Raw genomic sequence first — 27,501 nt, forward strand, 5'->3', positions numbered from 1 at the left:
GCACTTCTGCAAGCCCTCAACATACCAAAAGACACAGTTTGCTTAATACCTCGATACCTCTTGTCTTTTTGTTATTAGTATTTTTTTAAATGGCCAAGATCTATCGTTAAGAGCCATGTGTCCTACTGACGGTTGTCTGTGTTTCTCGCAACACCTGGATAAGGCAACAAATGGCCCCTTCGAGACTGCACGCGGTAAGAACCACTGCTACCCCCCCCCCCCCCATTAAGGTGGGACGTATTGCGCCGTACACAATGCCTACACTAGACACCTTTTAGGTATTCGAGGACAGTTCATTGAAGGACGAGACGGCGGACTTCGAGCGCTTCATTGGCATGTTGCACTGCCTACTCGTTGTTCTCAAACGCGATCGGTGGCAAGCCATCCATCTTATCTTTATATTCACCGCTTTTCTTATACCTTATACATAAGTTCGTTCCGAACACCCCGATACCCCTTAACACTGACATATCATTCTCTAGGTCACTTGAATGCGTCGCAACTAACGGCGACGATCTCAAACAACTGCTGCTCGAACGTATTAACGAGTTCAGAGTAGATCTCCCATTGTTAACTGTTGTTATGCTGAACAGAGAGAGCTAGCGGCAATGCTTGTGAAGTCGTCATGCGATGCTCTACTAGGAAATTTCTGGAGGGATCCTTTGAAAGTAATTTGTTAGGAGAAATGGGTGGGAGGGTGTTTTGGTAGCAATATTCAGTGGTTGATGTATATTGGCTTGTTTGCTATTAGTCGTCCCCAAGAATTGATACATACAGCTTATCCTATAACAACGGAACGTTGGCTATTGAAACTTCGGTTTGTTTGTAGGTTCACTGAGGCTAAGATAACTTTCACTGTTCCCGCGTCCGTCGTCAACATTTATGATGGTTTACCTAGAATAGAACAAGATCAGCAAAAGAAAATTCTTTTTTCTAGATAATATACACGTTGCAGCGACTTCAAGGTTCATATACAATCAAGAAATAGGCTTCTTGGCATCGCCTTAACGTGAAAGGCATAAGCCATTACTTAGCTGGCGGGAAATTTTGAATACCACCACTCGTCTCGTTAACGGTGCAAACACGTGTCTAGCAATTTTCGTTGTTTAGATTGAATCGACTGAACCCGACTCATAGGAAGTGGTAAAGAACTGACGATACTTTGTATTGCTTTGAATCTCGTCCGCTGCCGCTTACGCATTAGACGGGGGACAAAATACTAGAGTCCATCAATAAGTCCAACGACTGGTGCTTGCCAGACACAAGGGGAGAAAAAGAGGCGCTTAACTTGGATTCTGGTTTGTGCTAAGTAAGCTTTACTTCTCTAAGTCACTGTGTACGACCAAGGGGGCACTATAGTTCAATACTGGGTCTGGCTACCCCATCCTGCGCACTTCAAGGCGCACATGTTATTTCGTATGGCAACAAGCTGGTTGTCATAGTCCCGTTGGTTAAGCTATGCCGAAAAGAGCTTGCTACTCAAAGTTTGTTAGGGAGATCCTTCGGTACCAACTAACTTTCAAGTGCTCAATACATCTTTCAAAGACAAGGATTCCCTCGTCTATTTTCGCGCACTAAACCGCCACCCTTCGCCCACAAACCAAAGTCACGCATAGATTTATAGTCTCTCAACCACGCACCTCACTGACACCACCATGCAAATTTAGTGTATAACCAGCAAAACAAAAGTTTCGAAGTTCGTAGAGTTTTCAAAAACGACGGGGCCGTCCATACTTCCCCTTCCTAAGTGATGGGTAACCTGAATTGGACTGTCGATTTCAAACGAATTTTTTCTATTGTTGCATCGTAGGTAGTTCTATGGAGAGAAAGGGATCCAAAACAGAGGCAAGGGGTTTAGATGCTTCAATATTTAATGTATATAGCTAGACAGCGTTGGCGAAACGGTTATGCAGATAAGCTGTTACGGTATGAACAGTAATGGGCCCTACCTGGGGTCGAAACTGTGGGACCACTATAGGAGCACTTAGCTTCTAGGGAGGGCCAAGAACAAAGGAGGGGGCATTTTTAGACATCCATTTTAACGAAGTTTCGAAGGTGGCCCGCATTTGCTCATACAGGTTAACAGCAGTGGTAGATTTCCTAATTTTTACGGTTCAAACTATGACAAATTAGCGGAAGCAGAGACAAAGGGAAAAATTTAAACAGGAATCTCCTGCGCATTTCTGCCAATTTTTATCAATTTTTTTGTGCTTTCGATACGGCCACAGCAAGGCGGAGAACGCTCAGGACACAGAATAGTTTCGTGTTTAACTTCCCGTATAGAACATTCTGTACAATCACAGCGACCCCATAGGATATTCTACATCAACTAACTGGTCTGCTTTAGCCTAAAGCGACTCTTATTCTCCACCTTACTGAAGGACTTCCCTGATCAAATAAGAGAACCTAATAAATCAATCAAAGTCGTCTTGTATATGCACAATTTACTAATATACAGAGAAAAATTGTTCCGAGTACACTATGTTCTAACTAGACGCCGCGTGGTAGTCACAGGTTTGGGACTGACCATAGATCTGCTCCGGACAGAGGTGATAAAGTATAGAAGGAAAGGCAGGACAGAGGCCACTGACACTTTCTACCTTGCCAGGCTGTATCATGCCTATGTTGATCGGTTTCCGCACACAGCAAAAGTGTTACTGCTCCCGTCATCGAAAGATGCAGTAAGGCACTATGGGCAATGGAGTCGCCTTCTCGTTTGCGCCTTTCAGCCGCCTTCAGCTTGTTCGACTTCAAGGTAGCTCCGATCACCACATATGGAATACACTTCATTTGAAAATGTTTTATAGCATAAAATCAGTTGATTCGCCTCCTTTCTCAAAAACGGAACGGGGCTACACATAGTGATATTGCCTTGCGTCTCTATTAGCCGATTCCCCACTGCTCTGCGAGGACCTACGTCGTCTATTTGAGCTCTCAGAAACGGGAACTTTCAAGATCAACTTGAGAAACTAGAAGCGAAAATATTGCTTCTATATATAGAAGCAATATACATATATATATTTCAATATAAAATATTGACAAATGTTTATTTGCTTGGGGTGAAATGAAGAATAACAAGCAGGAAGGGACGAACCGGCTAAAGAAACATATCGTCATTAGCGTAACCATACATGGGGTACAGCGTAAACTCTGCAAGAAACCAGGTTTCTACAAGCCTGACTATATATGCAGAAGCATCACATGTGGAGGAAATTGAAGGAGACAGAGATCATGGCGCTTGTTGCTTCCTGGTACCATTTTTTTCGAAAATCTGAAATATATCTAAAATTCACTTTATAAACCCAACAAGACTCACATAATCCACATGATGTAAAGTATTTGAAATAGTTTTATATGCCCACTCGGATATTGTGACGTTGTGTTGTCGACTTGTATATAAAACGATTTTGAGCACTTGAAACAAGCATGAATAATTGAAATTTAATTGATCGAATGATTTTGTACGAAAGTAAAATCTAAATTATTCAGGTCGAAGATGTAACAGTCCTTCGAATCCTTCTACATGATGCTACATGATACAAGCGTGTGAATGTTTCTTCGGCTGTAACTATTTGTTCGGACGACGGAAGCAGTGTTAAATGTTAACACAAGCCAGATTAGCCAATGCAACGACACTGCCGTTATTTTTGTTCGTACATGAACCTCTAGTTTAAGTCTTGAGACACGAAATATCTTAGATCGATATAGATATAACGAACAAATATTGTTATTGGATAACGCAGTTGGCAAAGTACTTACTCTGCGTTCAGGCATATCTGAGTATTACCTTAGTAGCGATATCTCATAATCGCATGGAAGCATTATCGTTGCGGAAGCCTTTAAAGGGTGCGATCAATTTTTACTCACCATTCGATTTATAGCAACAAAACAGTCGATGATATTACACTATGACCCATTTCAGGCAAATCTATTTCTTGTGCCATATAGCACTAATCATGTTTCCCGTTTTCCAATACGTACTCATTGGATAGTAATGAATTAATGAAGAAGGCGTGAACCATATCGACCATGACAATATACATCCGCCTGAAATGGTAGTCGCCTCTCTACATTTTTGTTTATTCCACTCTATTTGAAGCAGCCATAGCTCAAATAGAATATATCAATGCATTATTCAGATCAGCTCAGAGCTCAGCCTAAAGCGTATCCAACCTAAAAGTATCAGATTTGAGAGAGGGCTGCTTGCTACAGCTGCTGGTTGCATCACCCTTCCTTGTGTATTTCTCTCGCTTGATTCTCAGTAGCTGCTGTTTGATTCCTGACTCTTTTGTTCGTTCGATACCACTGGCAGGCAGCGTTTGCTGTGTCAGGTTCGTCAATCCAAGGTTCCCGAACCCCGTTCAGTCCTCTCATTGAATCTCCGTAGGGTTTCCTCCGCATCAGTGACGTTCTCGCCCGGAGAGCGTCATGCCAGCTACGTTTCGCTGAATAGGAATATTAAGGCTATTATCCATCGTCGTCGAAACATGGAAATTGACTGTGATTCGAACCGCGTACGGTAACGTTCGATTAGACTGCAACATGCTGAACCTTCAGCGAAGTGGCCATGAGTGGTCCAAATTACAAGCGTGGTTACTGTATCCTGTAGAGCGTGCATTCGAACACACGCGCCATCGTGCACGACAACCTGTATAAGTCTGCCAAGCAACAGAGGCAGGAAGACGCTTCATATTCGCTTCTCTCCTCACCCCAGCCTATTCTAGCCCCCCGATGCCTACAAATCCATGAAGTCAGGAACCTGGCTTTTCCCTTCCCCTCTTTCAGAGCAAGATCAAGCGGGTCTCGACACATGTCGCTTCTGATAAACCTCTGATTAAAACAGTTGAGCCGTGCCGCATGTATGCGTACATGGCCGTTGAGACGACCTCGTACCGGCGACCCGTGACCAATAACACAGGATGCAGTGCAGACCGCAGCAGCAGCGCCGGTATTGTCCTAAAGATAAACATATTACAGGTATACTTTTGTATATCAATATCGACAGGACTTGCCTGCTATACCCGTAGCCTATGTATTGTATATGTACATCGTGGGCAATATTAAGTTAGTCAAGTTCCTTTTTCGCGATCACCTTAGGGCGGTAATCTGAACGATTCCAATTGTAAGCCTCGCTAATCTTTACAACTATTGTACCCCGTCTTGATTCAGTTGAAACACGAACTTCGGTAATTCGATCTGAATGAACGAAACTATGGGTACTGACTGGATAATAGCGGGTAGCAGTTGTCCCGGCAAGTTACGATTTCAGTACTAACAGAGACGGGTATAACAATGTATTCTTAGATTATAATAATCAGCTTCGAATTGAACGGTGGCAGTAAGCAGTTTAAATCGCGTATTTAGCGAGTACAAACCGTTTCCTTTTAACATAACTTTAAGTTATAGTGTAAGTTATATTGGCTTGCATATTAGTACTTTGAATTGAGCCGGTTACATAGAGAATTCTAAAACCGAACCCGATAAATTTCTGGCCTCTCGAAATTTACGGGTGTGCCACGGGCAACGCTACCTAAGTAGGCTTCCTGTCTTCCGTCTCATGTTACTGTAGCATCTGAAGTTGAGGCGTCACAACGGTAGTTTGTCATTTGTTAGCGTCCATTATTAGGAAGTATAACAGCTGCAGACTTAGCAATGACGACGACGACGACGACAATAGCACTGATAAAAAGTAGCGCCATCACATCTCAGCGACGCGAAGATATTTGTAGCCGAAGGTTTCAGAAACAATTTGTGAAAACTTTCTCAGTTATATTCGCTTACGATCTTCGTCGTCTCCTCACTTGACCATGACAGGGCCTACTCTTTTACATTGTATTTTGATGTTTCGATAGCTATTGAATTTATTAGGACACACTGATTTGATATGATCCGAATAGTAATACTAGCCTGCGGTACCTATGTAGAATTGGCTTATACTTAGCGCGCGTAATGCAATTAGTTAAGCTATCCATTCAAATCACTTGAGCCCCTAAACACTAGCTTAGAACGAAACTATATAAACTCGTCTATTCGGCCCTAGTTGAATGTCAATGCTTCGAAAAACTAGACAATTTATATGAATAAAGGAGGTTATCTATTCAGCCCTACGAATGTATGTTTTCCTGCCTCCGCAATTCTACAATACACGTTTACTGCAAACATTTTTTCTCATATAATACCGCTTAACTTGTAACGGCTACCTGCATTTTCTGCAATTCTGATTTCTTTCACTCTATCACACTTATTTCGAACCAATAACTTCCACCACCGAGGCCATCGAACGCTAACTGCTATATAGCTAGGCTCGCCATGAACGATTGTTCAGGTCGCCGGATGAATACTGCACCGAATCGTGCCATACATGCACGCATGTTACAGTAAGGACATCCTGAGTAGGTTTTTACTCAATGACGCTGCCACTGGATGATGGAGTTCGTGAGATATGTCAAAATTACCATGGCTTTAATAGTCTAGGCCGCAGAAATCGCGTAGATATCAAGTATAGGGCGCTTACATGATACTATTATACAGTAAACTATGATGGTCTTGGCATAACCTAGGTTGGGAAAGGACAACGTACTCGATCCTGACTATCGTAGGATTGCGGCCATGAAGTAGCCAGGTAGAAAACGAAACAAATGGCAGCAGTTTTTTTTTTATAATAGAAGTATAATGACGTGCGTGGTTCCACGTTACGTCGAACGAGAGGCGACTAGACGAAGCCGAGTGAGTAGACCGCTTGTCGGTCGTATGCGTATAAGGACAACATAATAGGATTAAGATGGTTTACGGAATGCCCCTTCATAACGCTCACACCACTACCCAATCCTGTTGCCAGAGCTCTCAGAAACCCAATAGAGATTTTGCCAGGCCTGTTTTGCTGCGCTGCTGCTTCGCGATTACCGAAGAGAAACTGACCGTTCGAAGGCTAGCAATGGCCTAGTAGGGCTCAGACCTCAAGGCTCAGCAGGTTTGCGGCCGCAGAGACTACCAGGGGGTACCACCAACTGCTATGTCAGATAGGAAGGACAACAGCTAATGGTGCGAAACGAGGCTGCGTCTACAACGATCGCTGGTCGCGGTCACAAGGAGGTGGCAGATAGTACCACATTTGAATTCTGCGTTACACGGGCTGTAGACAAGTGAAGGTAACTCAGTAATAGTAATGAGGGAGTTAACTCACACAGTGGCAGATTTGGCGGGTGCCGACTGTATTGAGGGGCGACCAGGTTCTGACAAGGGAATACCTCAGCTCCAATAGAGCAACATTGACTGGTGAAGACTGTTCAGTTAATTAGTGGTAATCGTATGCAACATGGATGCAGTGTTATACATATATATATATATATATATATATATATATATATATATATACATACATGTTGATGGCTGTGGTTTTATTACGAATGGAATATCCGCCATCGAGTAATACAACCATGAGTTACTTCACCTTCTGGAGTAAAACTAAATTATTACAATATTATAACTGTAATCGTTCAACTTTTGATACATTTGCTGACTTTACGACATCTTGCTTTTTTATAGAGTTTTACAGATTGAAAATAATTTTGACTAAACGGAGAAAAGACCTAGTGTCGAAGAAAAAGTGTAAATTTAACCATTATAACGGTGTCGAGCATGTGGATTCGCATCTTGTTCTACTCTAATTCCCAACATTAACCAATGAAGTTCGCTGATAAAACACAATACGTCAGAGATATGTATTCTTCAGCGACATATTAAAGGGCATCGAATGGGGTATAAGGCATATTTGAATATGTTTATATTTAATGGCCATTAGAACGTGGTTTGATGCAACAGCTAGCATCGACGTATTTTTTCACGTTCTTATCTAATATTCTGTATTGGATTTGAGCACGGAAAATACGTTAAACATAGAAAGAATAATGGTGACTTTAATCAACCGTCTTGCATCGAGCAAATCAATAATTCACCGCAGTATCGAGTGCTTTTGGCGAGTTTTGGTTAAGCGAATTTGCTCAAAGGATCCAGCTTAACGGAGTGGTTAGCGACAATAATTAAAAACGGGTTAATGGGAGGTGGACTAATGAGCAGACCTGAAAATTACTGATCTTGGTCTCGCCATGAAGTTCTAATGCAGTTACATAGGGGAAGCGTCGAAGTGTCTGTTTAGCCGTCATGGCGTCGATCTCAGAAGTATAGGAGTTACCACTAACAAAGAGTAATTATGACATGACAATGGCGCTGCACAAACACTGAATGCTTTTGCATCATCGATGAGGGCTTTTTCAACCCAAGTACAAAGCCTTAAATATTATTCTGCAATGATTATTTGCTTTTAATCAGGCATTTCTTATAATCTGGAGCATGGTTTGCAATGCCTTGGCAAGAGTTGCTCAGGGCAAGAAGCGAGGAATATTTCTGATCTTCAAGATGACTACCTGCTTCAGCCTGGTCGTACTGACGTTAGCTACTTCGTACGGAAATGTTAATATGGTTATCTTTGATGGCGCATTTCATGTATTGTATTGTTAGATTGGTGACTCGATCCGTGATTGAATCCTCAGAGCCGATAGGAATTATTTGAGGAAATGAGGGAACGCATGTTGGGTGGTTTTCGTTCTCAATAATCATAAGAATTTTGCTTAACCGTACCCTTCACGTAGTGTATGTTATTGGTCATGTACGAGTACGTCTATAACAGTTGACTGCATAAAATAATGTTGCCTCTGCTAGCTTGCTTGCTGAAACTTAAAACAGATAACTGCATAAACAACCGTCATTCTGTACAGGTACATGCGTTACGACGTACACGCGTGCAGGAAGGAACGCTTTATATAATATGACTTGGTATCTTAATGAATATTTAGCAAATCGATGCGAAAACTCATAAGAATTATCGCGCTGCGCTACTCGGATTCAACTGAATCCCCCGGAGCAGTAAAAACATCCAAACAAAAGTAACTGTTACAAGTTACGAATGATAGCGTCGTTTGCCTGTCAGATGTTTGTGTTAGCCCTTTTTATTAGGAATAATAGTACGTTTTTGTGAGTGCAACTATATAAACCTCTTCGAGAGTTCCATTTTTCTAACTAACTTCATCTGACCTGACCGGCTGTGAATGACAAGTAGTAGATCTTTTATTAGAGTTTCTTTAAACTTAGTGCAGATTTACAACTCTACCAATCATGCATCGGTTAATTCTCAGTCTCAGAGGAGGCGAATGGTTTCCATATACCCAATTGAACGTACATATCGAGGACTATTCAAACTCGTCTAAATGGCCTTAATAGATTTTTACGTGAATTAAAAGGTTTGTCATAATGGACGTATTTTTGTATATATTGCTCATTTGATTTAATTAAGTGATCTTCTGATTACTGTTATAGCTGTCATAATCTCATAATGTAATAATCATAATTTCTACTCAACTTTTATATATGTTTCCTTGTTAAGGTCTTATAACTTCACTAGTTATTAGAAGTAACCCAAGCTAAATCAGATACAGATGCGGCTGGCTGATCTATATGCTATATCGATATCGTTAACGAAGTTAGTTTAAAATCTAAGCGATTAAAACTTGGAAAATACAAATATTTTTACAACGTTTTGGCTTCAGAGCACGTCTTACAAACGTTAAACTACGCCAATTGCCCAAACGGACACTTTGTAGATACTTTAAATTCTGATCGAGGATTATCTGGGCATCAGTCTGTTATCTGCTATTACCCTCTCTGTATACGGCGGGCGGCGGTAAGCTGTCTTTGATTCTCGCCACAAACATTGCTCCGATAGGCTTGTAAGATCCTGTTACAGTTAAATGTCATAAATTTCCCACCGCTCGGCGAGAAGCATACGATTCCGTTTGCCTGCGGTGGCTATTTCAGTTGTAAAGCCCCGAGAATTGCATTTACACGCTAGCGCTTCCAAACACCTGTTCGACAATCCTATTCTCATCGGACGTGGACATAAATCATTGTAGTGTAAGTACCTATTGCACTACTGACTTTGACTATTGTGTCGCGTAATCAACACAATCAACCTTGTACTATGTTTACCTTGTCTTCATGAGATCACACTGCCAGCCCATGTTCACAACAGCTAGAAAGCGATAGAGGCGCGAAAATTTGAAAGTTGACAATGTCGCGTTTAACAAGCTAGACTAACTAAGCGCATAAACCGACGCGAAAGGTACATGGCTCGTGTCCGATATGAGAGGGGATCCAATAGAACTTGTTGTGTTTGTTAGGTGTCGGTTTCGCTGGCCTACCTTTGATGATGCGGCTGGCACGTCCCGATTGACACGTTTAAAGTCTAAAAAGTTTGCCAATGGCAAACGTCCGCCTACGTGACAGTTCGTCCCTCACACGTACGCTAAGGACAGAGATTGAAATTCACCGTGAGGGTTGGCGTGGCAGCTCAGTTCGAGGTTGGTTTCGAATAACGATTACTAGCTAGACCAAGCCCGCGATGATGAGGAAGAAGAGCGAACGCTCCGCCTTTGTGGTTTACAGTTTGGGTATCTGAGGTCAGTTCGGTAGAAAGTTAGAAAGCGTATTAATTTTACGGAAATATGGAATTGACTAAAAATACGTTGCGCAAGTACGAATTAAATGAACATTTTTTTCTAACAACATGGTGATTGTGGCCGATTATGTATGCATACCGAATTTGTCCTCTGACTCTTTAGTAAAAAATATCAGTAATTCCGTCATGGGTGTTACTGGATAAGCTGATTTAAGATTTTGTTCTATTTACATGGGCGGAAAGACTTTGTCGTCGACTGTTCGTTGATAGGGACTTGTTCGTAGACTAGTAGCACTTCTTCATTCTATGGAGAATCTATTATTTCATGCTAATCGATGATGAAATAGGATTTTTCTTCGAGGGACCTAGTTTCTGTCGATACGATCGTCAGCAGCCAAGCTCATCACTCTTATTACTTTTTGTTACCTCTGCCAGATCTGTTCTTTGCGCTGCCTTTATTCTACAAGTCTACCTTTGTTTAACCTCTGCTCAAAATTTGTATCAATTGCAGCCATTGTCACACAGCAACCTGTACACAATGTACGTGTATACGCATATCTGACTTTTTTTTTTTACTGTTTGGTCCATTTGTACAGCTTGTTCAACTAAGAGGTTACCACATCATCACAAAATCCGAATGAGAGGAGCGAATCATCGACAGGAGAGCAGGGAAACTAAGCTATATGTTCAATGTCCCTCTTCGTATCCGCTATTCGGTATCCTTTCTACGACCAGTACATTCTAGAAGAGTCCATTACGGTCTGAACGCAGCGTTCAGACAGGTTTGTTCACTGTTTTCGTTTTTCGATAAGTGTGCGTGCATGCATTTGTTACTGCCCTATCTGTCGTAGAAAAATGGCTGACAATCCTTGGACAACCTTTCAATGTATCCTTTTTAGACGCGCGCATGGCGTATGATGGCTTTCCTGTGCCTTCAAGCGAGTGAGGCAGCTTAAGAGACAGCGTAGGGTACTGTAATCAAGGACAACATCCGTCAAGATAGCAATATGTGATGGATCGACGGCGATGCTGCCAGTGTGCCGCAACATATGCATTCCACTGCTTTGCTTAGCTCAGGGGGGTATTGGTCCTGGGGCAGCTGCCGTGTTCGCGTAGGAAACACCGTTGTCTAACCCAAAGCGCCCGCCGCGTTGTAACAAATACAAGGCAAGGTGGCGTTACCAGCCCTTAGTTGTATTTGCGCTCTTGTCAGTAACCGGAACAAAGGGTGCCGATGGCAAAGGAAAATAGAAAATAATAAATATAATCAGATTTTTATGATTATACTAAACAGACTATACTACATATATACATACTCGAGCGATATGTGTAAAATTTGACATCTGAAATGTAACAAACATAGCCCTCAGGCTACGTGCAGAACATAAGTATGGCCGTATTGTTCTTTTGGAGTAGATAGAGAAAAAAGCAAAATGACGAATAGGCCAATTATAGGACAGAACATAAGTGGTCATTTAGAGAAGAATTGTCTCATTGAAAAAAAACGATATCTTTATAATAAAAAGAAGTGTTTGTCAACAACTAATGCACTTTTTCAACATTAAACCTATTTCTTTTATGCTGCACAACCATAAAAATAGATTTGAAATCTCTTTTATCAACTTTTTTCGATACTATTTGTTCTCCTTTGTTATTTTCACTTTATAGATATTCCTTGATTTCCTTTTTTTTTTTTTTCCTACATACTGTTTTATTGAAGGGCATCTTCTCATTTCAGTGATCAGGGAGCACGTTACTAGTTTAACACGACCTCAAGCCTGAATCAGTTATCGATCCTTTACGACTCCTATTTGTTTGTCCTAGTTGTTTTTCTTCTACATAGACGTTTCCACCATTACATACCAAACCATACAGATGGATATGACTCACATAAATAAAATCGGCAGAAGGTACTCTCACCTGCGTAATAGTTGCAGATGCCAACTTTGCCCTTGTCAAATGGATTGTCGCTCGTTGTCGTTGTGAATGGCTATAACTGTTCTTTATTTCTGGGTACATTTCCGCCCTTCACAACTGTAGACCACCACTGTAGATCCATTATCTAGTCAATATTTTTTTTCTTAAATCCAGCGGGTCAAATCTGTCTCGTGAATGTGCTTGCTAGGGTGGCATCCGCTTTCGAACCGGTTCGTCTTGATAGTGTATTTCAACTTTTGTCTGCCTCTTTCTATATTCTTTGCTGACACCCTGATTTGCACTGGATCGCGCAGCTAAATAGTACTACCCCAGCCCCTGTTCACTCGCAGCCCCAAGATATGTCAAGGCAATTCTACGACAACGGACAAGTCGTCACAAGTTGTCCTAACACCGCCCGCCATTTCTTAGAGCGGCCTGTGTGTTTGTCTTGTCTCTGTGCTAGTGCTGTTCTTGTGGAATTGGCTTTTCGTTAGAGCGGAAACAGACGGACGGGTCTGGGCGAACTTTTGCTGAACTCGGCTCACGTAAAGTCGTTGTTGGTTGTCACTCGTCACCCGTTTCCGAGGCCCATCTTGGACTTCGGAGAGAAAGCGATACCGAGCGAGTGAGCGAGTGTATGTGTGTGAGAAAGAGAGAGAGCAATAATGAAGCTGGTGTTTTGCAGTTGATGGTCTTCGTTTGTTTATTTCTAGGCTGTACTCAAATTAGAATGCATACGCAAGCTGCACGCGTCTGGCTGTGACAGGAGACGGAAGATTTGTGGTCCAAAACATCGTTACATCCGTTACAGGCTGGGCGGACTAGTTAGGGGCTATCAACTCCTGTTAGGCGTCGTTGAATCATTCAATTTTTTGCGCTTTAACTAGGACGCAATCAGATTGCTTTGGAGCGATCATATGGGGCCACAAGCGCGGGGAATCGTCTGCTATAGCTCTACCGGCGCCCGATATGGCTGCTTAAAGAACCTTTGTTTCGAGACACAACGACTCCGGACTGAGGAGGCGCTTTACTAACAAAGGGTGCCATATATGTAGATTTCACTTGTCTGAAGCAAAAGTTGATTTTTCGTTAAGCCTAACGATAATGTAGTTCTATGGAAAAACTTGTTTCGGCATGTTTTTTTTTTCAGATTTGTTCCTCATGTGTAACGTGCCAGTTGTATTATTTTACATGGTAATTATTTGAACACGCGGTGACATGCTGCCTTCAACGCAGTCAGTACACTCATTGTCTCAAATAAATTCTGTAGCCAATTCCGACTGAAAATGACATGGTTTTCTTCCGGTAAAAAATGAGCAATTTTTTTAACCGTAGCGTCAGGTAACCTATGAACGAAATTAGATGTTAAGATTTAGCGCTCAACTAATTTACGGCTGCCGGATATGCACTACTTCCCAGCACTACTTTCCTTCGCCATACGCTCCGTCGCCGATCAGGGAAGTGGACATTACACTTGTTGTGGTTCCGTGGGTTTCTCCACTGATTCGTTGTTTGTAAATAGAAGGCGCGAACTGGCGGCCTCGACGAGCGAGGGAAATAAAGGTACTTGCGGGGAAATGCGAATAGGAGAACCATTGATGGGACGCTCAGGGGCATGCGGTGGGAAAGGAGATTCGGGGGCGGCGTTGATGGTGTGGGTTAATTATCCAACAATTAGGAGGACAGCAAGAGTAGCGGTGCAGATTGTTGTGGATGGCGTGGCTGTCCGCTTCCCCACAGTTGCAGTTTGAGTAGTTATACTAAGACAGTGGCGGCAGCGAAATGCTCGCCGGCGGAGGCGGCTTTAAGGGGATGGTAATAGGTGTCGGTATCGGGTGTGTGAGGTAGATAGCAAAGCAATTGGCAAAGCAAAACAAAGGGGAATGGGTCTTGGTCAGATGGGAATGGTGCCACTTGTGGGCTGCGATACTGAGTTCCCTGTTATTGCTGTTCCTACAGCACAATTGCTTGACGCTGCTGCTGCTGCTTAGGAGAGGGATTGAGTGAAGACAAACGAAGTAGTATACCCGAGACATAAAATCGAGCAACGAGGACTTTCTGGCCGTTTGACGCCCACCAAGAAGTAGATGACAATGGAAGACGGAGAAGTAAGCCGTAGGCGTGCGATCCAATGATCGTAGGACGCGTACAGTCTGAAAAGAAAACGCTTAAATAGTAATGGAACTCTGTAGCCAACATGAATCTGTGTAGCGGTACTGTATGTTGCTAGAAATTCTAATGAACTTATGTTTAGCGGACGCGGTACGGACCATATATCGACCAATGGACTAATAGGTGCCAGTCAAATTCGCTCAATCAACCAAAATAGGCCGGCAGATTTCGAGATATTATACAAATTAACTGTTACCGCGTTCTGTAGCAACTCTTTTATAATGGATTTAGAAGACCTGTGCGTGAGTATGAGACATCTGAATCGTTTACAGAAATTGAGTAAAAGTTTGACCCGACTCACCACGCTAGATGGCAACACCGAGCTGTTAGATGACAAATTGGCTTCTTTGGGGCTGCCAGCTGTTGAGGTGCGTCACACAGTGATGGCGTTTCCTCAAATTGCTCGCGTAAGCTGAGATAAGCTGCGCCGTACGGCAAAGAAAAACATATACAAGGACATTATGGAGTGCAGCCTTTACCGTTTTCGTTTTGGGCATTGTCGTACACATCAGTTCTGCTCGAGCGTCCCACTCTTTTAGCTCTTTCCGCAGCGGTAGCACAAATCAAGCGCATACCATACAAATCAGCCCCACCTAAAGCCAAGGCACTGCCCCTTCCGAAGACTTGAATCATTGCACCTCGCATTCAAGTGTTGCGGCACCGCTGCAGACAAAGCATACGATGCACCGGCGCTCTTTGCCCTAATAGAAACAGAGAATCTTGCACCGGGACATCGCAAAGGGTGGGAGACGGAAAAGTGCGCAGATGATCTATGAACTTAACGTTAGCCAGTGAACGCTGCCGCGGGGCATCTTCAGGTATTCGGACGAGCTACTTTTGTCAGGCCTTTCTCGATTCGTTGCTCGTTTCGTAAAAGCGGTCGCCCAACGCCCTTGTATAGGAATCGGGAACGGCTGTCTCGGAGATGGAAGTAGATGTCCTGGAGAGAGACCCAGATGGGCAACATCCTCTTTCTTCAAGAGGCTCGTCGTTCCGTCAATTAGAAGCAGGCCTATGAGAGCGGTAAGCGGTCAGGTCATGCAAAGCCTAAGGAGAAATAGGTGCCAACTACCTGATTGTGGGATGCAACCAAAGCGCAGATGTTAACGGTAGAGGCACAGACCGTGCTAACGCCAAAGCACGGTGGAATTTAAGGCGTTGCCTACCGCTTCTCGTCGGCTTACCAACTTGCGACCCTGCTGCTTGCCGTTTGTTTCGATCCTAGGATGGAATGCGAACAAGAACGAGAGATGCAGTCAGCAGCGAAGGCGATCGCTAATGGAAGCGTGTTGTACCAAATGCCGTACAATAGTAACGAACGCTACCAGAGCTAAAAGAAAAGGAATGGTAAACCACTTGCCACGAACGCTGTTCGTGACACCCAAAGACGATTTGTGAACGAATCTGTTCGCCGTATAGCAGAATGGCAAGAGTTGCGATAACCGCGAAAAGGGACACACACAGGGGGGTCAAACAAGGCGGCAAACAGGGGAGTTGACTACTGGCCCGCGAAGATGAACGCCAAGAGTCAAACGGTTCGTGCGCGCACAAGCCGCAAGTAAATGTTCCATCAAAAAGGAGCAAAACGCTGATGTTTACGACGCGTCTGTTGTACCTATTAGTTGAGGTATATTACAAGGGATTTCGAGAAAACAAAGAGGAGGAACATTCGCCTTCCAGCAGAGATGGGGTCGAAGATATGACAGTTGTGTAACAAACAGATAAAGATACAGGAAATAACGAGAGTTCTCGAGCAGCACGAAAAGCTGTGGGAAACAATTTCTATTTTTCAGGAAAGCATGCATATAGATAGATTTATGCCTTTGTTACACGGTACGTGTGACATGTTTGCTAGGTTATGTAGCCTGTCCATAGTTAAGGCGCGTTACCGGAAGAACCAGCCTAATGATGATTTTGTTCTGGGAAAGATGTTCCTTGTAATGATAGGCTAATTGCGAAAAAAGAAAGTTGATGAAATTATTGCTAAAGTTAAACAAGACCATTACGTTAGAAGCTATAATATCGCCAATAAACTCAACATCTACCATCAGACTATTTTAAGTTATTTAGAGAAAGTTGGCTGTGACAAAAGTTCAATCGAGTCGATACAGATAACTGTTTTCATTGGATTTCTATTCGTGAAACGTAACGGAACCGAGTTAATACGAGTAACCAAAAACAGATCATCTTAGTGGGCAAATGAAAAACAAATATAAATAAGTTAGTGACAACGCCCAGAGTGCCGCTAAACGACATTATGGTAGGTGTTTGGCGGGATTGGGAGAAGAATCGTGCATTATGTCGCCTAGCAAAGTAACAATTTCTAGTGTTAACAATAACGAGATTGCAACAAGCCACTGAAAAAATCGATCGGAACTAGTGAACAGAAAAGGTGTCGTCTCCAACTAGGCCAATGTCGGACCACATACATTTTCAATTAGTTGGTAAAATTAAGAGAACTTGAGCGCAAATTTTAATATATCCGCCATATCGTTCCCACTTTGGACAATCAGACAATGTTTCGGCCTCTGCGGCACTTCTTTAATATTGTTAATCCGGTTTTAATTGAAGGGATGCAATATTCATCATCACAGAGGCTCTACAAAGATAGAACGTTCCTCGAAAAAAAGGCAGAAAATCATTGATCGAAACAGAAAAATAACCGTTTCACTCTTTACTCAGAGACGGTTGACATTTATTTCAGCAGCCCAACATACCCATACAATTTACGTGCGGCCTTAAGCGAGAAGCATCTTCCATACACCTTCTATCATGCTCACCACTATTTCGAAACTCCATTGGCCGTAAAGACTCCACGTGTGCCAGTGGACCTTTGTACTCAGCCAGATACGTTTGTCTTTTATCATTTTAGCGCTACTTTTGCTGACAACAGGCTTTCCGTAACTACATTTTTGTTGTTCTCTTATTGTGGCTGTTGCCGTCGTAATGATGATGTGGCCTGTCCTATTTGCTGGACGGATTCCGTACTCCAGAGTCGGAGCGGGCAGCGAGTGGACACGCCACATAACTAGAACCAAGCTTGCTACTTCATTCTCCTTTGCGGCCCTTTACAGACGCGTATATGGACTTAACTCGAGAACCCAAGCCCTCTTTGCAATGTCCTGCTGGTCTACCAAGTTCGAACCGTTACACTAAGAAGCTATGCCGGTCGGGAGCCCTGGCTAACAACATGAACGAAAGCTGTGGAATGTGCAATTGTCTCCACTTGGGGCGACGGCCCTTCCTCTGTGTTTTGCTGTGTCTGCATTTCGCGAATAGTCTGTGCTGCTGGCGTAGTTGGGCAGCAGCAGCAGCAGCAGCAGCTGCGCCGCCGCCGCTCATGGCTACGAAAGACTTTTGCCTTTATCAGTTGCAAAGCGAAAAGGTTGCGAACAACGGTTTAGCCTCAGCCGATTGACCGTGTGGGGTGACGCGTCGACGGGGTAAAAGTGGCCTTAGCCTGCCGCCGACAGTGGACAGCTTCGATGGTGAACAACTCATTCGATAAGTTACAAATGTGCCTGCCCTATAGCATAGTGAGTGGCAAGAGATATTTCTGCCATACTTCTGCCGCTGGCCAATGGGCATTGAAGGGGTGTGGGGAGGAAGCGTTTCCTCATGAAGAACAACCGCTCGTTTTGCGAGCTTAACTCTCAGCTCTACCCCGGACGGTTGCACCGCCATGGAACGCCATCGTCTGCTGTTTGGTATCAGCTGTTTTCGCCAAGTTGGCGGACCGGCGAAACAAAACTCGGGACGAAACGTGGAATGAGCGAAGGACAATGGCCTTGCTGAGTGACTTGTGCGCAAGCTGCCTATATTGCGAGAATATACGGAAGGTTTGCGAGCGACGTGTGATACCCATGCCGGCCACGGATGCCGCGTCATTAAGTGCAAAATTCCATCGAAAAGAGAAACAACTGGCGGAACGCAACTCTTTGCCAACTGCGCCCAACTCCCATTGCTGATTTCTGTCTCCTAGTGGCCGGGTGTCCAACAGACCAACCGCCTTGTCGCTGGTCGGTCTGGTGTTTTCTATTTTCATTGTTGTGTTGTTCCTTTCGAAGTCCGAAACTTCGCACATCTCTGCGGCTACCCACGCACATATGCGTTTGTATAACTGGCGGATATGGTCACTACTGTTAAGAGCAAGCTGATGCTGCTTCTGCTGCTATCCGTGAAACAGAGTTTTCCTAAGGCCAGCCCCCACGCCGAGAAGATCGTTCCAGCTCTCCACACGCTGCCGACAACCTTCATGTCCAAGCATCACCACCACGAGACGAAATACGAACAGCGGGGTAGACCAGTTCCCGCACCCCAATGGCAGTGCGTGGGCGCAGTTGTAAGTCGTCGCATTCCTCCAAAATCTCACTAATAGGTACAATAGCAGAGGGCATTTCTACAGCTGTAGGGGCTGGCTGTAGTTGCTGTTGCAGTATTCGTTCGCAATGCCATTCCCGTCATGTAGCTTGAGGACGTCGTGGCTTGCGGAGGGGTATTGTGCGTGCGTCCGTGCGTGCGTGCGTGCATGCGTGCGCGCGTGATAGAAGTGAGCGGCTAACGAAATGTGGAAGGAAACATCGGTCGGGGGTGGCTGGGAAAATGGGAAAAGTAGACCTTCTTTCCCTCAAATTTGTATAATTAACCATAGCGCAGGACGTCGCAGCGGCCTCCCCTTCGACCATCCGTGTAGTATGAAGGCGTTTCTCGGCGTTTCAAAGCGTGAGGCGGCTAGTGTTGCGTGCGACATACATCGTTTTCGAATATAGAGAAGATGAAGATGGGCATGGCACAGCGGGTTGGGCTTCTGCGTCCATTCGAGGCCTTAAATCTACGGTTAACGCTTCCCAATCTCCTGATTTGTTGTCCGGGCATGGGGAAGGATCAAATTAATCGTGCCTTGTTGTTGAATTTGGTACTACTGCCATTGCTGCGTTGGATGGTTGTTCAATGTTGAAGGAAATTATGGCTGGCATACAGCAGTCTATGGCCTGCACGTTTGTTGGCTGCCGACGATGTCAAATGTGAAGCAAATTTCACAACTGGGTTTCGACAAGATAAAATTAGCATGGCTCGAGAAGGCGAAACTGGAAGCAGTTGTACTGTTTGGCATGAATGGGTGTGTTTGGCTACTCAGCGTGAATTTTCTATTCTGCTATAGTTTGCATTCTGGGCTGCCAATTTGTTGGAGTTCCCGCCAACACACATATATGTATAAACCGAATTTTAGAACATCACCACTATTTTTTACGTTTCCGACTTAAGGGAACGTTAGTATTTAATAACACCAGTTGTGTTCTATATAAAGTTAAAGGACTTGAGATTGAGATACTGAAGCTTTCATATATATATACATATATATATATATACATATATATATAAGCCACATATATATATATATATATGTGGCTTATCGAAGCAATGCGGAATTAGCCCTTGGGGATAGCGTTATGGAGATAGGAAACACGAGACCATGTATTGCCCCGTATACCTATAAACTACTTGAATATGTTTAGTACTGATGGTAGTTTAGGGCTTAAATCAATTCTGTCCTCTTAATGCCTAAAGTTTATTGTTTGAATTGTGTCCGTTGATCTACCTGGAAAAGAGGTCATGAATATTGGCATTGATCCTACGGAAAAAAATTCATTTCGGTGAAAAAAATGATTATTGGCAGCGACAAAGAAATATCATGTCTGTGCTAAAACCGCACGTCGTATCTACGCAATAAATCAATAAATCGAATGGCCAGCTAGCCGGTGAAGGAGACCAGTAGTTTCACCAGTATTTAAAAATTAACGTTAACTCGAGTCGTATTATTAACTTCAATAGATCCAAATAGTATACCTAAAAATTAGGACTTTTTCCACCTCGTTTTACCTATTATGATGTTAAAAAGTTGCCAGTGAATCGATACCATATCAACCTCACGTTGATCTGATTTAGATATTTTAGGGACGGAGACGAAATCCTATAGTAGAGACATTCATGCACTACTAGCATACAGGTAAAAATATATATAATCTAAAATGTTCATGAATTTATATACTACTTTGGGTTGCAGCATTTGTGTAAGCGCCTTGCGAGCTCCTCATCTCGTCTGATCGTGATTGATAAGATCAGCTGCCAGTCGGATTGGAAACCCCGGCACGTGTTGGTAATAGTTTGGTAATAGCAACTTTTAAGGGTCATCTGCAAAGATGCCTTTAGACGATTCAACAGAAGATATTACCTCAAGTATAGCTGAGTCGCTACTTCGTAAGGTGGCGTTACCAGCTAACTGTCTCACATCCTTGAGCCAGCTCATTGATCGGCCGAAAAAACTTCACGACACCATGTTTGATTTACTAACGAAAAACGAAATCAAAGCTATGATGCCTGACTCATTGAAGGTAAGTAAAATTGTCAAGCGTTATAAACACGGTCATTGAATTACGGAGCAGTGAACGCGAGCCAAAAATTCGCTTACAAATCTCTGCACAATTCAATCACACTCTTCCAACAGTAATAAATAAAAGTGAAGTGACTTCCTCGGTTGGATTTGGTGTTATGCTTAGATTAACGGCTCAGCCATTTACAGCGGAACGAAGAAAACGTGGCGTCGTTTTTTATTTTTCACGGAATCTACTACAGTGCGTTGCCATGACTAATTAACAAACACCTGCAACCGCAGCACGATTGCTGATTGTCTTCCCAGTTTGTCTACTCGTTAATTAACAACTGTTTTTGTCTTCATGACGAACTTATCTAAATAATGGTGACATATCTTTTATTGAACGGAAGACACAGTGTGATTCCATTAACTTTATGCTAATTTGTTTCATATAGAGATCTTCATATATCACACATTTACTAATAATGTTTTTGATCGTCTTTTAGTCGATGACTGTATCAGAGCTGAAGCTGAAATGCCTCCGGATACTAGAAAAACTGTCGCCTGAGGAAATTGTCAAAATGATCCGGCATGGTAAGTAGGAAGTGGGCATATCTACGTGTGCCACTGATACGAATGTAGAGAACTACTATAATAAATAGCCTTTTAGCAGTGTTGTTAGCTCGTTCCAGCTGATTTTACAATCAGGTCTATCACAGGTTTGTAGACCTGAGAACATAATTTATTTTGATGTATATGTGAACAGTAATTACTACCTGACTGCATCATTCTAACTTAAATAAATTTATTCATATCTAATGTTAAATAACACCAGCTAAGAACACAATAAATGAAACAATTTAAATAAAATTACGTACTACACACATATATATATATATATATATATATTACAGTATGAAATCGGTGATATTTCCAAACCAGTTCGGATTCTAGTGAACTCTTTAAACTATCATTACATTAAATAATAAGGCTTGTCTCCAAAATCCTGTCGAAAGATAAGGTACATAAATACATATCGGATATATACGTACCATCATCTATCAAAGATCTAACAACTTGCCATCTGCTTTAGCGAATCGGCCACTGCCTTTTTCGTACACGAAACGGTAGTTTAAATTCTCCCGCCCGTTCGTTTGTACGCGACATTATTGCGCTGTTGCGAGCTTGCATAGAAGCAGCTACATGAGACTTTCTATTTTTTGTCCTGCTTTTACGCTATCGTTGTCGTTATCGGCGTTATCGGCTACAGTGAAGATCACGCACTCACTTCGGTAAAAGATTCAGCGCGACTGGGTAAACTAAAACCAAACAGTTATATTAGAAACAGCTATTGCATCTGTCACTGTCTCCAAGCAAGCCGTACGTACCATTCTGACTCGACTCAGAGTTTCATCCAAGCGCAACTAACTACGCATTTCCCGTATAAGAGGCAGTCTTGCATAGCAGGTCGCGCATTGCAAATCGGTCGGACATATAGTGATAAGTGACTTGATTCGCAGGCCGGTACTGGCCAGTAAGCGAAATTACCACTTTCAAGGCGTCGCTGCCGCTGGTGACGGCCGCTGCAGTGGCGTTCATCGTAAGAGAACGTTTGCCTCGTTGCGTTGTGTACCTTTGTCACGACTCTTGCCGTGCCGTTGTTTGCGACACGCGCGCAGTTCAGCTACCAGACGTTTGCCTGGGTGTTACGCGTTTAACTCGTTTGGGATGTGTAAAGGCAGAAGTAGGGTGACAGGAAAGTGAACGACCAGTTCGGGATCGCTACCCCGTTGATGGCTGTGCACCTCAAACGGAGCCGGGACCTCACCGGCTGGTACGAAAATCTCCGTTCCACTTTGGGTTAGATGCTGTCTACTGGGTTACTAGTTGCCACCTAAGCGTTAACTTAAGTCATACTTGTGTAGCACGACTCGTATTGCTGCTGTTGTCGAGCTAAAGGACGCCCCCATGACAAAGGATGCTGTCCCTGACCCCCAACCCCTGGTCCATTTCTCTTTCTTTCTCTAGTAAGCAAGGCACACAAACTTGCGATGCGGTCGGTCTTCTTACGCTTCAAAAAGTTTCCACAATCTGCTGCTTTTGCTGTGTGCTGGGGCTGTTGCTACTGCTCAACGGACACGATCGCCGTCTCATGCGTCGTAGCATTTGCTTTGCCAACATCCTCGAACATCATTCCATCTAGCATTCGCCCCGTCTTCCGTGAAGGGTGCGTCCGCTTTTACCCCGACTCATCAGCCGGAGCTTGTCGTGGCTTCCTGTACCTCGTTCTGCACCGGTGTACGCGTGGACTCTATGCATGCGACCATTCCACCAGACATAGTTACTGTGTTGGTAGCATGTCCTTCGTTTGTTTCGTTCAATGCAACGAATCCCACTCGTGGTTAAATCCTACTAGCGCTTAGCAATGGTGGCAGCAGCAGCAACAGCAAAACGGGGAAAAGGGGGCCAGAATTCTGCTAAACTATGCCCCTTTTGTGTCCCTCTTTTTCTCCCTCAATTTCTTTCTCTCTCTCGCCAAGAGCGTTGCAATCAGCAAAAGCCCCTTATTCGAGAAACGTGGGGCCTCTGCAGACCCTAAACCTCTAATGGCTTTGCTGCTCGTCGGAGGTAATGGCGTGTTCTGAAGCCCAATGGTCATTATATGCTTGCTATATGCTAACATCGTTTATATTAAATGCGCGTATATTTTTCTCCTTCTTTCTCATCCTCTTTCTTTCCTTCTCACCTCTTCGCTCTTTCATGTACAAAGTGTAGCTTCGAATGTTGCTCACAGAGGCAGCAGCGTCGGCGCAGGCAGCAATAACAGGCGACGACCAGTGAACACGGAAAACATTACCACGTCCGACTGGTCGTCGACACAGGTCGTCGTGCGGCACAAAGTAAATGGCAAAGTGACGCGCCCCTCAAGAGAGAAGATGCAGACAAACAAGGAAAGGCGAACAAGAGGAAGAAAAAGAGAGTGCGTGAAGCAAAAGCATTATAGAGTTAGCCGTCGTCAGCGACAACGCTGGCTGGATACCTCGCGCCCCACTACTGCTATGTGTGGGGTATATTCAGCGCACAAGGCGTTGGAACAGCCAGACTACTAGCGGCGACGATTCGGAGGTGGTGGACGACAGCCCGAAATAGAAAAACTCACACGGGATGTGATGAAGCGATGAGACGCTGCTAGGAAGCAGCAACAGCCAAGCGTAAATTGCACAAAAATGTATTCAGCGCCACGGGCGACACCAACAAGAGCAAAAATAACGAGAGAAGAGGTCGCGACGGATGGGCACTGCTCGCTCCTACATCGAGAGTACGGCGATCCGGGGCAATTTTTCAGGGGTATTCAACTTCAAAGCATTGCGTGCATTCGTTTTGAGCCAGATGTAACTACTATTGGAATTATTTCCTGCCGACTATAGATTGCATTATGTTCTGTAAAAACTAGCAGCAACCTATAATAAACATGTATTATTTTGGCATTATGGTGCGAATTTTTGAGAGCATTCTAAGCACATTACTACGGATATGCTGTCATCAGTCGTTTACCACACAAAACGGAAGCCCTACGGACGACAGGCATGCATGAAACAACATATACGTCCAAGGCAAGGTTTGCTGCGTCTACCAAGGCGTCCGGCCGTGGTTTGCCCTCCTGTCTATTTAATTCATGTGTGGGGGCAACAAGGCGTCGTCGTAACGTCGTGTAAGCGAAGCGCGAGTTATCCACGAATCTTAAGTATGTGTAGCAATTTCCTTTTTTAGCAGAAGTTGCCCTTACTGAAGAATCGCCCCATGCCGTCCTCCCATTTTACTGTGGGCAATCTTCTTGTACCTCTTCGTAGTATGTTTCGTTCCCCCTCCCTATGTTTTGCCCCTTATACGTATGTAGCCGCGAGGCTCAACAACCCACGCCATCATCGCAGCCGTGACCACCGTCTTCAGAGGATTGCAAAGTGAGGGATGAAGACTCAAGTCTTGTCCTCGTCCCAGCGATTAAAGGGTGAAGGGCTTGGCCCCCTCTGTCTCAAGATAGAGGAAGAGAAGACAGCATGCCTCCTCTGACGCCGTTAGAGGGGTTTCGAGGCCATTTCGAGCAGGCAGGCTTCCTGAGGTAAATCTGCTGACATGGCCTGCACTCCTCGACCGAGCTGCACGAGGCTTGTGCGCGTCAAATCGTGTGCTCACCGCATCGAGGCGGATGAAACTGCTAGCAACTACGACATGACCCGTTTCGTCAGGCTCATCGTCATCATCAGTAGCAGGATCGTGATCATCCAGCGGCATTCGATGCCGCGCGAACCGCAAATTGCATTAATAATTAATGATAATCTTAATAGTAACCGCAATAATCATGTTATCGAAGAGTGGCACGAGCGACGAGGCTGTCGAAGACCTTATTGTTAGTTAGTTAGTGGTTAACAGGGAGCTACATTAAATTTCACGCTAACCACGGTCCGTCCCCTAATCCATAATTTGTTCCTTTAATATTATAAGCAAGTCGAAGGCACTGAGTAGCTTCCGGACGGGGGCGGGCAACGAGAGTGAGTAATTCATCATAGAAAAGTTAGACGAGTTTGAACGAAGTGCCTGAAACGTTTGGATCGGGTGGAGTTAGCTGTACCGGGAGCTGGATGTAGAGAAACGCATTTTGATTAAATAAACACAGCGAATAGCGAGAGATACTTGGTTAAAGTACAGCCAGGGAACTTGGATTTCAATCCCGAGTCTGACAAAAGTAGGCCCGAAAGGTCTTTTCATTCAGGAGATCTATAGGGATGATGACAGTTATTGACCTGGTTGGTGCAACTTAAACATGGGATTAATTATACAGAATGAAAAAATGGACAAATAACTGTATCTGTTCAATTCTGTTTTCCAAAAAATAATAGCGGAACACTCTGCGAGGTAGGTGCAATCGATTGATCAACTAAGAAGATGAATTGAACAGCTCTACCCACAAAGTAGAAGCGACCATTTTTCAAGTTGCGAACGTGTCGGAACGGATGCGCAATATGTCAACCAAAAGTCGATGTTCTGCACTGTTCCTCTGAGAATGCGCCGAAGCATAGGACAGATGAATCACTCGTTAAATGCATACCATTTTTGTCTCGATGGCGCAGTAGTAAAGCGTTTACCTAGCAACTTTGAAGACGCCTCATGAGGTGAGACTCAGATTCGAAATCGGGCACGTGCAGACACGGTGTTCGTTTCGTGCTGGACTAAAGCAAGTCGCCAGCCGTTTGAGGCAATACCTAACCAAAATAGTAGAAACGGATGATGTGAAGCTTGAAACGTTTAGGCTGCGAGCTATGTTTTGGTACGCGCACAGTTGACTTCTAGTAGACGCGACCGGAAAGACGCTAACAGATGATGTAAGCACGTCTTGAGGGATCTAACGCGTAATGCGGAAGTAAAAACAAATCGTCGTTCTATAAAGGGGTAGCGAAAACGAGATCTGTCTATATAAAGTAAATGTTCGTGATATTTTAAAACGTTGTACTGTGAACATGTGCCTCGGTTAAGCAAGGCCATTTGGCCTTTGTTTTGCTTGATCACGGAGTGCTTATACATAGCCTGGATGAACACGGCTAAGCATGGTAAATGTATAGGAAAAATAAGCTGCCTTATTATTAACGCCTGCAAGGTGTTGTCCCTGCAATCAGTGCTCGATCGTATAGCAGATACTTTGCGATGTTATAACATAATGAGTCTAAGCGAATCATCCGTAAAAAAACAATCTAACTGGTGTCCCTTACGATCTCTTAGGATCGTAAGAGAATGACATTGGCGTGTACCAAATTGTAAAGGGAATGTTTAAGAGTTTTTCTTTTTTAGATTTAGGACACAACTATTAAATAAAACAAAACCATGAAGCACTTTTGGAGTATCGGTTTTAAAGCTTGAAAAATCTTTTTTTCAAGCTAAAAGCTAAGCTGCGAAAAGTCTTCTTAATGGTATATTTGCTAGGCAAATGTCGGTGTTTATTAAATATTGACGCTTGGAGATGGCCTTCTGTTATTACGACTAACCTGGTTTAGAATAAAACGTTGTTGTCAATGTTGATCCACCACTGAGCGAGAAAACTTCTCGTGAATCTCACCTAGACTACACTAGTCGCCTAGGCTGAAATGAAAGGAAGCGTTCGTTAAATAAAAGCTCTTCCCGGAAATTACTTTGGTTGCGTCAAGAGACGTTCGTCGAATGTAGTTGCGCATCGAGAACGGTGATAGGGACCGGTCTACAGTAGCGACTGTGACCCGTTCAGCTCGAAATTTCACGGTAACGAAGTTCCAAATAGAATAAACAGGCCTATGGGGTTTCCGGTACTTCAGCAGTAGGCCGTGATTGGGACCCGCTTGCCAAGGACAAGCCGGAGACCAAACGTTTTGGCCAATGATTGTATTTACTTGAAAATATGACTTCTACATGCGCTTCAGCGTTATCGTTTCCTATTGAGCTTGAAGGTTATTTCCTTATTTAATTTTTATTTAACCTCAGTAACTTCGATTCCTTGAAATAT

At 43.7% G+C, this 27,501-nt stretch overlaps 1 protein-coding gene across 4 annotated transcripts in view; it reads left to right on the forward strand.

The window, feature by feature from the left end:
* The window catches only part of LOC111264388 (uncharacterized), a 173,547-nt gene that overhangs the window by 89,678 nt on the left and 56,368 nt on the right, over nucleotides 1-27,501 (forward strand). For all 4 annotated transcript variants that reach the window (XM_086970026.1, XM_022840267.2, XM_022840258.2 and 1 more), the window contains 2 exons: nucleotides 20,664-20,991; nucleotides 21,479-21,566. In XM_086970026.1, coding sequence (XP_086826152.1) covers nucleotides 20,800-20,991; nucleotides 21,479-21,566 — 280 coding nt within the window. In that variant the 5' untranslated portion in view covers nucleotides 20,664-20,799. The remainder of the gene's footprint in view (nucleotides 1-20,663; nucleotides 20,992-21,478; nucleotides 21,567-27,501) is intronic.

The sequence above is a fragment of the Varroa jacobsoni genome, unplaced genomic scaffold (assembly GCF_002532875.2).
Source record: "Varroa jacobsoni isolate VJ856 unplaced genomic scaffold, vjacob_1.0 scaffold_96, whole genome shotgun sequence".
Taxonomy (NCBI): Eukaryota; Metazoa; Arthropoda; class Arachnida; order Mesostigmata; family Varroidae; genus Varroa; species Varroa jacobsoni.